Source organism: Eriocheir sinensis, chromosome 2 (genome assembly GCF_024679095.1).
Source record: "Eriocheir sinensis breed Jianghai 21 chromosome 2, ASM2467909v1, whole genome shotgun sequence".
Taxonomy (NCBI): domain Eukaryota; kingdom Metazoa; phylum Arthropoda; class Malacostraca; order Decapoda; family Varunidae; genus Eriocheir; species Eriocheir sinensis.
In genome coordinates, this window is record NC_066510.1 from 30808344 (window position 1) to 30824715 (window position 16372).

General features: G+C 44.1%; 1 protein-coding gene and 1 long non-coding RNA gene across 3 annotated transcripts in view; one reads left to right on the forward strand and one right to left on the reverse strand.

Annotated features, from left to right (window-relative positions):
• The window catches only part of LOC127002597 (hippocampus abundant transcript 1 protein-like), a 31201-nt gene that overhangs the window by 5084 nt on the left and 9745 nt on the right, over window positions 1–16372 (forward strand). For both annotated transcript variants that reach the window (XM_050868687.1, XM_050868683.1), the window contains exons 2-3: window positions 11038–11133; window positions 14265–14327. In XM_050868687.1, coding sequence (XP_050724644.1) covers window positions 11038–11133; window positions 14265–14327 — 159 coding nt within the window. The remainder of the gene's footprint in view (window positions 1–11037; window positions 11134–14264; window positions 14328–16372) is intronic.
• Window positions 2378–6964, reverse strand: LOC127002646 (uncharacterized). The gene is made up of 2 exons (XR_007756368.1): window positions 3409–6964; window positions 2378–3101 (listed from the first exon to the last, which is right to left on the reverse strand). It is a non-coding gene; the product is annotated as an uncharacterized LOC127002646 (long non-coding RNA).

Sequence of the window (16372 nt, forward strand, 5' to 3'; positions counted from 1 at the left end):
CCCCCCCACACTCACCCGTGCCTTGGTGCAATAGAGCCTTTTGAACGACCTGTACGTTTGTAAGAGCACGTTAGCTTGAAGGCTGGCGGTGGGGTGGGGTGGGGGGCAGAGAGAGAGAGAGAGAGAGAGGAACCCAAGTCTGGTGGTGGTGCCAATCGTTCAATTATTTGCTCCTACCCGCTCCCTCTTCGCCTATGCTCCTTTGACACTTGGGGCAGAGAGAGAGAGAGAGAGAGAGCACCAGCAGAAGGAGGAGGAGTGAGGAAACGAGGAGGAGGAGGAGACAGCGCAAGCCTTCCCGATCAGTCCAACCAACCGTGCACATTTTACACTTTGGTCTCAAGAGGAAGGATAATTTACTCCATTCCTCGACGCCACTCCACTTGACTGCTTGCCTCGATTTTCCTAGTTGACTTGAGTGCAGCACCGCCACCACCACCACCACCACCAAGACACCACTCAGAGTCAGAAGGGAGACAAACCTTCCTCCAGCACCTCCTCTCCTCCTCCTCCTCCTCCTCCTCCTCGTCCTCCTGCCCTTGATATACCGTCCTGGACCCAGATCGATATATGCGGAACGTTGCCTACAGGGAGAGAGGAGGGAGGGAGGGAGCGTCCTGGACTGAGGTTGGAGGGAAGGGAAAGGGAGGAGGAGGAGGAAGAGGAAGAGGAGGGGGAGGTTTGGTCACGAAGAGGGGGATGAGGAGGGGAAGGGGTTGGGGGTCAAGGACGTGGACATCATTGCTGGCTCGTGTGTGTGTATGTGTGTGTGTGTGTGTCTTTACTGCAGCAGCCTGGGAGGTGGAGGACGAAGGGGAGGAGGGGGTGGGGAGAGGTCAAGGAAGGGAAGGAGAAAAGAAAGAAGAGGGGACAAGGAGGAGGGGAAGGAAGGTTAGAACAGCAGCAGTACGAGTCTTTCCCTAAATTGGTCGATTAAGTGCAGGTGTGTGTGTGTGTGTGTGTGTGTGTGTGTGTGTGTGTGTGTGTGTGTGTGTGTGTGTGTGTGTGTGTTGTACCCAAGCACGAAAACTGGGCTTCTATTTTAACACACACATTCAATATTGGGTTTGTTTGTATACGTGTGTGTGTGTGTGTGTGTGTGTGTGTGTGTGTGTGTGTGTGTGTGTGTGTGTGTGTTTAACTGATTATGCTAATGAGTGCACGTGGCGTGGGGAGGAGGAGGAAGAGGAAGAGGAGGAGGAGGAGGAATGAATAGCAGTAGGAGGAGGAAGAAGAGGAAGAGGAATGAATAGCAGTAGGGGGTGGAAGAGCAGCTAGGAATAATTTAGAACTAGTAGGAGGAATAAATAGGAGGAGGAGGAGGAAGAAGAAGAGGAATGAATAGGATTAGTAGGAGGTGGAAGAGCAAGTAAGAGTAATTTAGAAGTAGTAGAAGGAGGAGCAAATAGGAGGAGGAGGAGGAATGGATAGGAGGTGGAGGAGGAGGAACAGGTAAGAATATTAGGAGGAGGAGGAACAGTAACGAAGAGTTGGAGGAGAAGGAGGAGGAAGAACAACAACGAAGGAAAGAGGAGGAGGCAGAGGAAGGAAATATTTTGGCTGGGTCTCACCTGTTGCCGGTTGCCTGCGACACTTTCCTCATCTCACTTATGTAGTACACCCCCTGGCGGCCCGGAGGAGAAGGAGGAGGAGGTGGATTTAAAGGGAGGAGGGAAAAGATAAGGGGGAGAATGTGTCGAAAGATCTGTCAGACCACATCAACGTCAGATTAGTAACACACACACACACACACACACACACATATCTCACTCCACTATACCCAGGCAGGCAGTCAGTCACCACCCCAGCCTCTCCGTCCTCCGTCCCTCCCCTCTTCCTTTCTTTAAACTCAGTACATATAAAGGCGATCCGGGTTTAACCACTTCTTACGAACATATCCTTTCATTGGCGTAACATTTCTTCATAGACACGTGTGTTGAGAAGGGGGAGGTGAGTCGGGTAGGGGTGAGTCGGGTAGGGGCGTGTTGTAGGATCCGGGTATAACCACTTCTTACTGACGGGGTTATCATGTATCCACCGACTTCTGTTTTTGTTTTGTTTTTGTTGCCTTTTAAGTTGCATACATTGGTGAGAGAAATAGAACATCATCATCAACAATAAATAACAACGCATTCCTGTTGGTGTCTTTCTTGCTTAGGTTTTGTTCTCTCTTTCTATCTATCTATCTGTTTATTTATTTCTCAGTTCCTCACATGTCAAAGTCTTTCTTTCTCTCTCTACATGGGGTTTGTGTGTCCTGAATGTCTATGTAGATCTATTTAAAGTCTCTCTCTCTCTCTCTCTCTCTCTCTCTCTCTCTCTCTCTCTCTCTCTCTCTCTCTCCATTGGGTCTGTGTACTCTGAATGTCTATGTCTCTCTCTCTCTCTCTCTCTCTCTCTCTCTCTCTCTCTCTCTCTCTCTCTCTCTCTCTCTCTCTCTCCATTGGGTCTGTGTACTCTGAATGTCTATGTAGATCTATTTATATCTCTCTCTCTCTCTCTCTCTCTCTCTCTCTCTCTCTCTCTCTCTCTCTCTCTCTCTCTCTCTCTCTCTCTCTCTCTCTCTCTCTCTCTCTCTCTCCATTCACCTCCCCATCTGTCTCTGTTTATGTATTTCAGTCAGTCTGTGTATGTTCATCTCACGTCTATACCTGTCACTTTCTTTGTTTCTGTGACCCTGGGGCTTCCTCGTAGTACCTGGCACGGGTGTACTCTGTTGGTCTTTATATTCTTCCTATTATTGTGTTGCCTCCTGTGCGTTGCGTCTGACAGGAGTGATGGTTGGGTACGGACGTAGCTCTCCTCTCCTTTTCCCCCCTCGTTCGCCCTGTCGCTGTTTCAATGTTGAGAGCCACGCCGCTTACTCAGATGATTGGAAAGAGCGTTTGAAGAGTATAGTGATCGTGCCGGAGGGAAATAAAGTCTAAAATAAGTCAGCGTATATACCTTAGGAAATGCAGAAAAAAGTTGTCGTTTTGGAGGAAGTAGAGAAAATGTTGTCGTGTCGGGGAATTAAAGAAAAAGTAATCGTATCTAATCTTATCGGAAGAAATAAAGATAAAAAGATAATTGGAAGAAAAAAAGAAGAAAAGTCAGCGTACCTTAGGAAATACAGAAAAAAAGTTGTATAGGAGGAAGTAGAGAAAATGTAATCGTGTCGGGGAATTAATGAAATAAAAAAGTAATCATATCTAATCGTATCGGAAGAAATAAAGATAAAAAGATAATCGGAGGAAATAATAAAGAAAATAAGTCAGCGTACCTTAGCAAATATAGAAAAAAAGTTGTATAGGAGGAAGTAGAGAAAATGTAGTGTCGGTTAATTAAAGAAAAGTAATCGTATCTAATCTTATCGGAAGAAATTAAGAAAAAAGATAATCGGAGGAAAAAAAGAAAAAGTCAGCGTACCTTAGGAAATACAGAAAAAAAGTTGTATTGGAGGAAGTAGAGAAAATGTAATCGTGTCGGTTAATTAAAGAAAAAAAATAATCGTATATAATCTTACCGGAAGAAATAAAGAAACAGATAATCGTGTTGAAGGAAAGAAAGAATAATATTATCGTATCTTAAGAGACTTATATGTTGTACGACGTGGGATTGTAGGCTAGTATGAAGTTGTTTTTTTAAGACATTCTCATATTTCAAGAGAGGAAGTGTTTTTAGAAGCACTTAATCTCTTGTTGGTGTTGATAATTGGGGGCAGGATGTGTATTTGTGAGGTGTTTATATAAAGAAAGCTCAAGTTAAATGTCAGAATGAGAGGAAAAGAACATCCGTTAAAAATAAAATGATATGGAATAGAAGAAAAACGCAGCATCTTCATATATAGACCATGCAAGAAAGAGGTGGTGGAGGGGGTGCGTTGACAAAAAACGAAGGAGCTATTTAAACTATAACAAACAAGCGTCGTCGTATACCGAGTAGGCTAACGTCAAACAGGAAGGAAAAAAGACTCATATCCCTTCCTAATATTCGTGCACGGGGTGAGGAAGACGAAGGAGGATTTTAACGTTCGTGCTGTCATGTCATCGTTCGTGTGGCACATTTTTATATTTATTTGTTTCAAGGATATAGTAAGAAGAGGAAGTGGGTCAGTGGAGAAGGTTTTACATGTGGAGAAATGTAAAGACAGCAGAGGTCGTACACGCACACATATTTGACAAGGCTTTCGTAACAGTTATGGGCATTTCCAGGCGTAGTTTTCTGACCCAGGTGGCAGTTTGACCCTTCTTCTGTACCATGAACCCACAAAAACACTCATTAGAACCCGACTGATCTTCTTGGTCTTTGAAAATGGTTTATGTAGTGGGCGGAAGCGTCTGCGTATAGCCCATACAGTCGCTCAACGGCTCCCAGTTAAGAATCGAGTATTTACAAACATTATATTCCACTCAACTTGTTTTGACGTAACATTCACTGCTTGGACTTCTAATACACCTGTGTTAAACTCACAATGACTGGGGATCGTGTGCGTTTTACTAATATAGCTTTCTGGAGGTTAGGCCCCCAACTGTTTTGTTTGATGCTCTGTTATAAGGGAATTCCCGTATCGCGTGTGGCGTTTACTAACATGGCTTTCTGTGGTTAGTTTTATTCTCTACTCCTGTTATAAGGGAATTCCAGTATCATCACTAGAAAAACACGACTTCTGAATATACACTACAACTTCTAATACATTAAAATACATTGTTAGGCTTGCTGGGGTTTAGTTTGGGTTTTACTAATAGGCTACTGCTATCTGGGGCTACTGTTTTGTTATATATTGCTGACGTTGACACAGTTGATGTTAGGTAATTCTTGAGTTGTCGTAAGCTTCACAAAAAGACTTACAATGCATTTTAGTTAGGCTAGTTGGGGGAGTGTGTGCTCTTTACATTATAATAGGTTACTGTTATATATTGCTGACGTTGACACACAGTTGATGTTAGGTAATTCTTGAGTTGTCGTAAGCTTCACAAAAACAGACTTATAATGCATTTTAGTTAGGCTAGTTGGGGGAGTGTGTGCTCTTTACTAATAGGGGTTACTGTTTTCTTATATATTGCTGACGTTGACACACAGTTGATGTTAGGTAAATCTTGGGTTGTCGTAAGCTCCACGAAAACAGAATTATAATGCATTTTAGTTAGGCTAGTTGGGGGAGTGTGTGCTCTTTACTAATAGGCTACTGCTTTCTGAGGGTTACTGTTTTGTTTTATATTGCTAACGTTGACTGTGATGTTAGGTAATTCCTGGTTTGTCGTCATCTCCACACACACACAAAAAAAACAAAAAAAAAACAGACTTATAATACATCTTAGTTAGGCCAGTTGGGATTCGTGTTTTTACTAATATGCTATAGCTTTGGGTCGTTAGTGTTTTGTTTTTGATCGCTGAAGTTGACCGTGATGTTAGATAATTCTTGGGTTTGTCCTTATCTCTATACACACAAAAAACGACTTATACGTATTAGACAATGTTAGGCTTGCTAGGGTTCGTTTGGGTTTTAATGATATTGATTTCTGGGGTTATTTTATATTTCTGACGTTGACGGTGATGTTAGGTAATTCTTGGGTTTGTCCTTATCTCTCTTCACACAAAAAACGACTTACACGTATTATACAATGTTAAGCTTCCTAGGGTTCGTTTGAGTTTTATTAATATTGCTTTCTGGGGTTGTTTTTATACTTCTGACGTTGACGGTGGTATTAGGTAATTCTTGGATAGTTGTAAGCTCACTACTAAACCCGATTTCTAGTAGGCCTACATATATACAGCCTCTTCCTTTTTGTTCTGTTTTCTTACACTGTTTTTTTTTTTTTGTGTGTGTTTACTCCTGATGTTAGTTTACCGTTAATATCTTCACTGTTAGGTTGGCGATGATTTTGAGAGAGAGGAAGTTACAGTCTCCTTATAATCACACGAAGAACCTCACCAGTACTTTTTATTTTATTGTGCAGTGTGGTAATAGATGATGGTGATAGACAATGGTGATGATGATGGTGGTGATGAAGGACAGAACTCGTGTGTGTGTGTGTGTGTGTGTGTGTGTGTGTGTGTGTGTGTGTATGGTTGGTTGTGCAATATCCTGTTTCTTCACTATCCTTATCAACGTTATCGCTTTTTTCCTACTATTGCTGAGTCTACGCATTTTTTCTCCTCCAGCGAGAGAGAGAGAGAGAGAGAGAGAGAGAGAGAGACGCATGCTTCGCTGGGGGTAAATGTTCTGACAGCAACACCGCCTCATGAAGTGTATATATTCCCTCGTTACTGGGTTCCTTCCTCCTCCTCCTCCTCCTCCTCCTCCTCCTCCTAACAGTATTCCTCTTATGAACTTTTCTTTCATTTTTCTTCCTTCTTTCTTCCTCCTCTTTTCAGTGTTACCCTTTGAACTTTATTTAATCATTCTCATTGATATTCTGCTCCTCCTCCTCCTCTTCCTCTTCTCTTGAACTTTTCTTTCACTTTTCTTCCTCCTTCGTTCCCTCTTCCTCCTCTTTGCATTTTTTACTCTTTGAACTTTATACGATCTTATTTGCCTTGGTTTCCTCCTCCTCCTCCTCCTCCTTGGACTTGCTAGATTCGTGTATTTTCGCCTTAAATTTGGAAACAGTCAAGAATGCGTCAGAGGCATGGCGTGGTGAAGGCGGATGTAGTGGGGGGTTGGTTACTGCAGGTGCCGGGGAGGGGGAGGGGGGGAGGAGGTTGAGGTGGGGTATGTACACGGGGGAGGTGGACTTGGCAGGCTTGGTTGCTACGTGGATCTTGAGAGTGTGTATGTGTGTGTGTGTGTGTGTGTGTGTGTGTGTTCGCTTACGCCCTCTTCGTCCTCGTCTTCATCATCGTCTTTTTTTCCTTACCTTTTCCTCCTCCTCCTCCTCCTCCTCTCGTTGGCACCTCATGATGTCCTGTGTTTTGGTTAAGGGTGCCAACTCTCACACACACACACACACACACACACACACACACACACACACACACACACACAAGGCTGTCCTATTGGTGTAAATGAATTAAGTTGAAGATGACCAGGAGAGAGAGAGAGAGAGAGAGAGAGAGAGAGAGAGAGAGAGAGAGAGAGAGCGCAGGAAACTCGTTATCTTTTCTTATCAAGGTTTCCTGTTTTTTTCGTTTTCTTGAATTTGTCTTTTCTTTTTGTGATGATTTTTTTTTTACCTCCTCCTCCTCCTCCTTGAAGCGTGACTTACCTGGGCACCTGAGACACCGCCCTCTTTTCATGCACTCTTGACTAGCCTCTCATGCCTCCTCCTCCTCCTCCTCCTCCTCTTCTCCTCGTTCTTCTCGTCGTCCACCTCCTCCTCGTTCCCGCCGCCCTCTTACTTCTTTTTTTTATTCTTTTAGTTATGTTCTGTTGCGTATGTCACTTTCTTCTTCCTCTTCCTCATTGTTTCTGTGTGTCTCGCCTTCGTCCTCCTCAGATTCGCTCCTCTCCTCCTTCTCTCTGTTCGCTTCTTGATGCTCTTTGTTTTTCGTTCACAAATTGTTCGTCCTGCGTCAACTCTTCTTTCTTCGTCTTTCTCAGATTCGCTCTTCTCCTCCTCCTCTGTGGTTCCTTTTTGGTACTCTTTGTTTTCGTTCTCAAATTATTCGTCCTGCGTCAACTCTTCTTTCTTCGTCTTCCTCAATTTCGCTCGTCTCCTCCTTCTCTGTGGTTCCTTTTTGGTGTTCTCTGTTTTCGTTCTCAAATTATTCGTCCTCCTTCAACTCTTTTCTTTCCTCATCCGCATTTTTCTTCTTTATTTCTCGTTCTCGTGTTTTCTTTCTCTTTCTACTCCTCTCCTCTTTTTTTCTTCTTTCTTCTCCATTGTCCTCCTTCAACTCTTTCTTTCTTCATCTCCATTTTTCTTCTTTGTTTTCCTCGTTCTCGTGTTTTCTTTACCTTTCTACTTCTCTCTTTTTTCTTTTTTCTTCTCCATTCGTATTGTCGTCATTCGATTTTATGGTTGCTCTGTCTTTTTCCTGTTGTTTGTCTATCGTTATCCACTACCACCTCCTCCTCCTCCTTTTCATCATCTTTATCGTCTTGTTTTTCGTTCTTGTTCTCCTCTTCCAATTCTCCCCTTCCTCTTTTTCTTCCTCTTCTTCCTCTTCTTCATTCTTCTTTTTTTCTTCTTCATCTTCTTCGCCTTCGTCTTCGTATATCTTTTTTTCCTCCTCCTCCTCCTCCTCCTTCACCTCTACTTCCACTTCCACTTTCACCTCCTCCTCCTCCTCCTCATCTCACCGGCGGATGGATGGATGAAGGGAGGGAGGGAGAGAGGGAGAGGTGGAGGGCAAGGACCGAGGTTTACTTGGGGGGATGATGTAACTAAGGAGAGCTAGCGGTGTTATCACGTCACGATCCGCTGATAGTTGTGCGTGACGTCAGCCGCTCTCGAGGTGCTGACGGGGCAGGGGGGGGAGAGAGAGAGAGAGAGAGAGAGAGAGAGAGAGAGAGAGAGAGAGAGAGAGAGAGGGGGGGGGGGGTGAATGTTTGGCTATTTGTGTTACTGTTTTGTTTGTTTGATTTCTTACTTTGAGAGGAACAAGATATTTTTGGTGTTAGTTATTATTGTTGTTGTTGTTGTTAGGTTCGTGGTCTCCTCTTTCTCCTCCTCCTTAGCGTTATCATCCTCATCATCCTCATAGTCATCATCATTATTGTTATTCTCCTCCTCCTCCTCCTCCTCTGTGTCTTTCCACTTGAGAGGAGAACAACTAGTGAAGGCCAATATAGGAATGTGAGGGGAGAAGGAACGAAAGAAGGAAGGAAGGACCGTAGGCGGGATAGAGACACAGGAATGATATAGTATTGATGTCTTTCCCCCTTTCCTTCCCCTCCAGACCTCCTCCTCCACCTCCACCTCCCCAACTCTTCTTCTCTCCTCCTCTCTCTTTTTTCTCCCTTACCTTCTGTCTGTCTCTTTTTCCCTTACTTTTTTCCCTTTTCCTTACTTTCTTGTTTTCCCTCCTTTTTCTTTTTCCCTTCCTTTTTTTCTAGTTTTTTTCTTCTTTTTTTACTTCCTTTTTCTTTTTTTTCTTTCGTTTGTTCTCTTAATTATTTTTTTCTTTCTTTCCTTTCTTTCTCCCTCCCTCCCTCCCTTCATTCCTTCCTTCCTTCCTTCCTCATTTCCTTCCCTCCTTCTCACATTCTTCCTTTCTCTTTTTTCCATTCCTTTCTCTTTTTCTTTCTCCCTTCCTTCCTTTCTTTCTTTCCCTCCCTCCTCCCTCCTTCCTCCCTTCCTCCCTCCACAACGACCCCCCCCCAATCCACCCTTTCATGCACATCGTAAACTGAACATAATAAGCCTGTACCAGTGTTTCGTGTACCGGGTGAGATCCTATAATTGTTGTGTTTCGTGTTGGCGAGCAAGAACAACAGTGGTCACAACACGTTCCTCCCACACATCTCTCTCGCTCTCCCTCGCAACACAAAAGAAACTCGAGGATACACAGAGAAACACGTGTTGGTAATTGTGTTGTTGGTGGGTGTTCGCTGGAGTGGAACATACACATACACACACAAAAAAAAGAGAAACATCGCATCCTCGTTTTCTTTTATTTTAATTCCTCATTCGTTATCCTTTCTCTGCAACACTAAAGCAACTCAAGGACACGGTTCGAAACATGCGGGTAATAGTGTTTCTGGTCTTCGTTTGAGGGGAACGTTTTATTTATTTTTGGTCATGTCCTACACACACACACACACACACACACACACACACACACACACACACACATTAACCCAACTAACTAACTAACTACCTTTTCCTACACTCCAAAATGATGTCTAATTTATTTATCTCGTTGCTGTGTCATTTTCACACACGCACACACACACACACACAAAAAAAAAAAAAGAGTACGATATTGCTGATTATTATAGAAGTGTTCGTATCTCTGAAGTGTTGTCTGGCTGATTACTGTGTTGCTAACTCTTCGTTCGTCTTGAGTATAGGTTCGGATATCATTGGGAGCCTCTTCAGTATAATTGTATGTCTTATTATCAGCTTAATTTTTACTCTTCGTCTTTGATTATTAGTTTTTGTATCACTGGGAAGCTCTTCATTATAATGGGAAGTTATTATCAATTTTACTTTTACTCTTCTCTTGTTTTGGTATCACTGTTAACCTCTTCAGTATAAGGAAAAGTCTATTCAAGTTGTGTTCTCGCTATTAGATAAAGAACAACTGTAGAGTATCCAGTTTTTAACACACACCAAACGAGAGTGTAAGTACAAGCATAATGGGAACTCTAGTATTAATGTTAACCTCTTCAGTATAAGGAAAAGTCTATTCTCACTTGTTTCCTCGCTGTTAGACAAAAACCTTCATAGTGTATCCATTTTTTAACACACACCAAACGAGAGTATAAGTACAAGCATAATGGGAACTCTAGTATTACTGTTAACCTCTTCAGTATAAGGAAAATCCATTCTCAGTTGTTTTCTCGCTGTTAGATAAAAACTTTCGTAGTGTATCCATTTTTAATCATACACCAAACCACAACATGAGTATAAACATAATGGGAACTCTTATTAGTTTTATATTCTCGCCACTAGAAACATTATAGTGCATTAATTCTTAAACACACAACAACCGATAACATTCCGTAACATCCCTCGTATAGTCGCTCCATTATATATGTCTAACCACCCAACACTCGCACACTCACTCGAACTCTACAATTAGTTTTATTTATCTCTCCATCAGCAACATTATAGTGCCTCCATTTGAAACACCACAAACTACAATATCACTTATCACTTGCATAGTCGTTACATTTTCAACAGGAGAGTATCGTAACATCTCGCCTCCCGAAATTGACCACTTTTGGACACTCCTCAATACTCTTTTTTTATAGGGGCAGTGCTTAGCGTTTTTTTTTTTTTTTTGGGGGGGGGCTTGAGATACTTTCTTTACTGTGAAAAAATGCATCTCCATAACCACCCAAGACTCGCCCACTCACCCAAACTAGACGAGGATGTTACTGCCCCTTCATGTTCCTCGCCTCACTCTCGTCCCGCTAACCTCACCACCCTCTTTCTCGTGTTCCAGAGCTCCGGCATCGGGGAGGCGAGCGTGTACCATGCCCTGGTGGTCATCTTCCTTGAGTTCTTCGCTTGGGGGCTCCTTACAGCCCCCATGATCACCGTGAGTATGCCTGACCTGGTTGTCTTCTTGAACTTATCCAACTCAGCTCAGTCTAACGCAACTTTTTTATACCTTAACCCAGCCCAACCTACTCTCCCTAACGCAAGATAAGCTGCATGAGATGGAGAATAAGTTATGTCTGTTTGCAGCCCTATCGAACTTACTGCAACCTATTTATAGCTCAACTCCCCCCAACCTACTTCCCCCAGTGCAACGTAGATGAAACATTTGCAGCTCAAGCCACCCTGCTGCAACCTAGCTAGACCATATATAGCCCTGCTCTATCTACTTTAACCTAATGCTACATAGCTACACTTTACGCAACCCAGGCCAACCTACTTCAATCTAGCTAGCCATTATGCAACCCAACCTAACCTACTTTCCCTAATGCAACGTAGCTATGGCATTTGCAGCCCAACCCAACCTATCTACAACCTAGCTAGATCATATATTCAACCCAACCCAACCTACTTAAATCTAGCTACACCATATGCAAACCAGCCCAACCTAATGCAACCTAGCTAGATCATATTCAACCCAACCCAACTTACTTAAATCTAGCTACACCATATGCAAACCAGCCCAACCTAATGCAACCTAGCTAGATCATATTCAACCCAACCCAACCTATATACTTAAATCTAGCTACACCATATGTGCAAACCAGCCCAACCTCATGCAACCTAGCTATACCATACGCAACCCCAGCTTAACCCACTTCAACCTTCTGCAACCTAGCTAAACCAGACGGAACCCAACCCGATCTGACTCAATCTGAACCCTGATATATCTTGCCTCATGACAACCAGACGAGGGTGCTGAGCGATAAGTGAAGTGACTTCCTCTGATTTCTCGGTCCGGAGTTCAAGTCTAGGCGGCGAAGGTACTTGTTGGAAGATACCGGTTGTCTGCTTTTGTAATAGTAACCCCCCCTCCCTAGTGAAGATACTTAAGAGTAGTACAAGGGAAAGTATATGGATGACAATGATAGAGATAGATTATGGAGACTACAACCCATATTCCAAAACGTGTCGGTATACCTCAGTTCGCCCGCCTGAAAAGCCTCTGGTAAAAGTTTCTGGGATTTTCATGAACTGTTTTGTGATCCTAGTGTTTGTTGTACCCGATTCCTGTATCTTGAACGGGGAAAATCACCCTTGCAATGATAGTTTAGAAATGATAGTTTAACGCGACTTATACATCTCGAGCAGGAAAAATCACCCTAAATATGAAAAGTTTTACCCGCCTTATGCATCTCGAAATGGAAAATCACCCTAGAAATGATAGTTTTACCCTAGAAGTGACATATTTAACCCAACTCCTGCATCTTGAACAGAGAAATCACCCAAGAAATGATAGTTTTAACCTAACTTATGCATCTTGAACGGGGAAATCACCCTAGAAAACCCCGGTAAATCTCCTCTGTGGTCTTTGAAAATAGTCATAATAGAAACCTTATATGTTCAAGAATATGGGCCGGGCGGATTGGAAAAATTTGGGCAGCTTTTCCGATACCCTACGCCCCTGTTTCCCTTCTATAATTCCTTCCCTTTCTGTCTCTCTCCGGCATATGACCGCAGATGTTGCGCCGACTAAACGAAACTTACCAACTCTTCAAGACTATGGGGCTACAAGAGACGAGTCAGCCAGCACACTAGGGCCAACATATGACAGCGAAAAAACAGTTATCCCAAAGTATTTATTGCTCGAAGTAGTGATGTATTAGAAGTCAGTTTTTGTGGAGATAACGATACATTGCTTACCTAGTGATTTGCTTACCTAGTGATGGCATAAGAGGCAAGGGAGCTAGTATCGTTCATAAGGGTTGGCTCTTCTCAATTGGCTATGAACATGCCGGTGGTACACGAATTCCCTACCTCCATGAATTATCCGCCTCCCTTCCTCGACGTTTATAAATATTTATCTAATCTCCATTTTAACCCGGTAGCAACGACGGGCTAAAATTGTGGCTTCACCGTATACCAGCGACGGGCCAAATTTTTGTTATGATAAAAAAAAAAAAAAAAAATAGATGATGCATAAACTGATCACAAATGCGTTGATATACATTATGAAATGGTTTACGTGAGTGGTGTTTTTTTTTTTTCTCGCTTAGAGGGAAGGGCCTTAAAGAAACATGATCCCCGCAGCTACCGGGTTAAAGTCAGGCATTTCCACATGGCTTTAGCTTGTTCCACCCATTCATTCATTCGCTGCCCTATCAATGAACCAGTTTTTGCTTGCCCGTAAACCTGAATTGGTCGAACCTGTACCCATTGCTAGAAGGCTGATGTTTGAATTGAAGTTTTCCTACGTAGACTTCTTTGACAACTTCTCTGTTTTACTTCTTGCGTTGATGTAGGTTACTAGTGCAGAAGCATTTTTTTAATACCTTCTGATACTTCCCTTCTTTACTTCTTGCCTTTATGATGTTAGTTAGTATAGATGTTTTCTTGAATATCTTATACTTTACCTCCCTAATTCTTACGTCCATTATGGTAGTATTGAAGTTTTCTTGATATCTTCTTAACTTTCCTTCTTTACTTCTTTACGCCCACCGAAAGGGGAAAAAGAAAGTGATTTACGGGTAGATAAAGATAGATAGACAGATAGATAGATATTATGCATGTTTGGAGAGAGAGAGAGCAGCCACCACCCAGTTGATAAGATTACAGCAGATGTGTGTGTGTGTGCGCTAGGGGAGAGATAAGTGGCTTGGCATGCCTTGGTTGGTAACACTGCTCGGTGAAGGGATGATAAGCTGACCTTTGATGTGTCAGACTAACTTGTCCTGCTCCTTCTCCTCAAAAGAAATTATTATTCAGTGTTAAAAATATTGATAGGGAGATATATTGGCGTTCTCTCTCTCTCTCTCTCTCTCTCTCTCTCTCTCTCTCTCTCTCTCTCTCTCTCTCTCTCTCTCTCTCGTCGTTGCAATGAGGCGTTTCCTTCCTCGAAAAAAAAAGAGGGTTTGTTTATGATATTGAACGTGGAATTGTGTGTGGGTGGGTCTCTCTCTCTCTCTCTCTCTCTCTCTCTCTCTCTCTCTCTCTCTCTCTCAAGAGTCTGTCTGTGCTGTTTTTCTTTATTTTTTTGTTTATTTATTTATTTATATGTTTATTTCTTTGCAGGTCCTGAACGAAACCTTCCCAGACCACACTTTCCTCATGAACGGACTCATCGTGGGGATCAAGGTGAGCGGAGTGTGTGTTGTTGTTCCTAGGCGTCAGTGTGTTGTCCCCTTCCCTTTATAGCCCTCCAGCTCTCCCTCTCTCTCTCACTTCTCTCTCCTCTTCATTTCCCAGTTTCTCCTCGTTTCCCTGTCCCATTTCCTTCCCTCTCCTCGCTCCTCTTCGTTTCCCTTCTCTCATTTTCATTTCTCTCACTTTCATCACCCTTTCTCTCTCGCCCTCATTTTCCCCCTTTTCCTTTCTCTCGCTTCCTTGTTTCTCACTTTCATTACCCTTATTTTCTCTCTCGCCCTCATTCTCCCCCCTTTTCCTTTCTCTCATTTCCTTGATTCCCTTTCATCACCCTTGTTCTCTCTTCCCCTCATTCTTCTTCCCTGTCTCTCTCCTTTCCTTCTGTTATCTTTCTTTCCCGTACTTTTTTATCCTCTCCCTTCTTCCTTCGTTCCCCTCTCCTTTCCTTCCTTTCCTTTCCTTTTTTCTCATTTCCTTGTTTCCCTTTCATCATCTTTCTCTCTTCGCCTCATTCTTCTTCCCTGTCTCTCTCTCCTTTCCTTCTGTCATCTTTCTTTCCCGTACTTTTTTATCCTCTTCCTTCTTCCTTCGTTCCCCTCTCCTTCCGGCATCCTATTACCCTTTCCCACCCTCGCCTTTCCGCTTCCTCCCTCTCGTCATCTCCCTCCCTTTCCACTCACGCCCGCCTTCCTCTTCCCCCCCTCTCTCCCGTCTTTCCTTCCTCTCCTCTCCTCCCCTCTCACTTTTTCCCACTTTCTTTCCTGTCTCCCTTCCACGATACATACATTTCCTTCACCCTCTCTGCTGCAGGATTCTATTTGCTCATCGTAGTGTGTGTGTGTGTGTGTGTGTGTGTGTGTGTTCCCCCTCCCATCTAAGCTTATATATTGGGGCATGGGATGGTGGTGAGATTTAGGGGAGGGGGTGGGTGGAGGTGAGGTTAAGGAAGGGGATGAGTGGGGGTGAGGTTTTGGGATGGGGGGAGGGAGAGAGGTTTGGGGAGGGGATGGGCAGGGTGAAGGTGAGGTTTGGGGATGGGCAGGGTGGGGGTTAGGTTTGGGGGAGGGATGAGGAAGAGCTGGGATTTAGGATGGGGTTGGGTGAGGTTTGGGGACTGGGAGGGAATAGGGGGATGGGGGTGATTTTGAGGAAGGGGTGGAGTGGGATGGGGGTGAGGTTGAGGAAGGGATGGGGTGAGATGTGAGTGGGCTCGGGGATAGGCAAGGTAAGGTTAGGTGGGGTGTGGTTGAGGTGTGGAGAGGGTGGGGTGGGATGGGTGTGAAGTTGGTGGTTAGGCAAGGTGGGGGTAAGGTTTAGGGAGGGGCAAGGTTAGATGGGGTGGAGTTGAAGTTGAGGAAGGAGTGGGGTGAGATGTGAATGGGTTGAGGGTTAGGCAAGGTAAGGTAAGGTTTAGGGAGGGGCAAGGTTAGGTGGGGTGGGATGGGTGTGAAGTTGAGGTCTAGGCAAGGTAAGGTAAGGTTTAGGGAGGGGCAAGGTTAGGTGGGGTGTGGTTGAGGTGTGGAGAGGGTGGGGTGTGATGGGTGTGAAGTTGAGGGTTAGGCAAGGTAAGGCAACGTTTAGGGAGGGGCAAGGTTAGGTGGGGTGTGGTTGAGGTGTGGAGAGGGTGGGGTGGGATGGGTGTGAAGTTGAGGTCTAGGCAAGGCAAGGTAAGGTTTAGGGAGGGGCAAGGTTAGGTGGGGTGTGGTTGAGGTGTGGAGAGGGTGGGGTGGGATGGGTGTGAAGTTGAGGTCTAGGCAAGGTAAGGTAAGGTTAGGGAGGGGCAAGGTTAGATGGGGTGGAGTTGAGGTTGAGGGTGAGGGTGGGGTGAGATGTGAATGGGTTGAGGGTTAGGCAAGGTAAGGTAAGGTTAGGGAGGGGCAAGGTTAGGTGGGGTGTGGTTGAGGTGTGGAGAGGGTGGGGTGGGATGTGAGTGAGTTGGGGGTTAGGCAAGGTAAGGTAACGTTTTGGGAGGGGCAAGGTTAGATGGGGTGGAGTTGAGGTTGAGGAAGGAGTGGGGTGAGATATGAGTTGCTTGG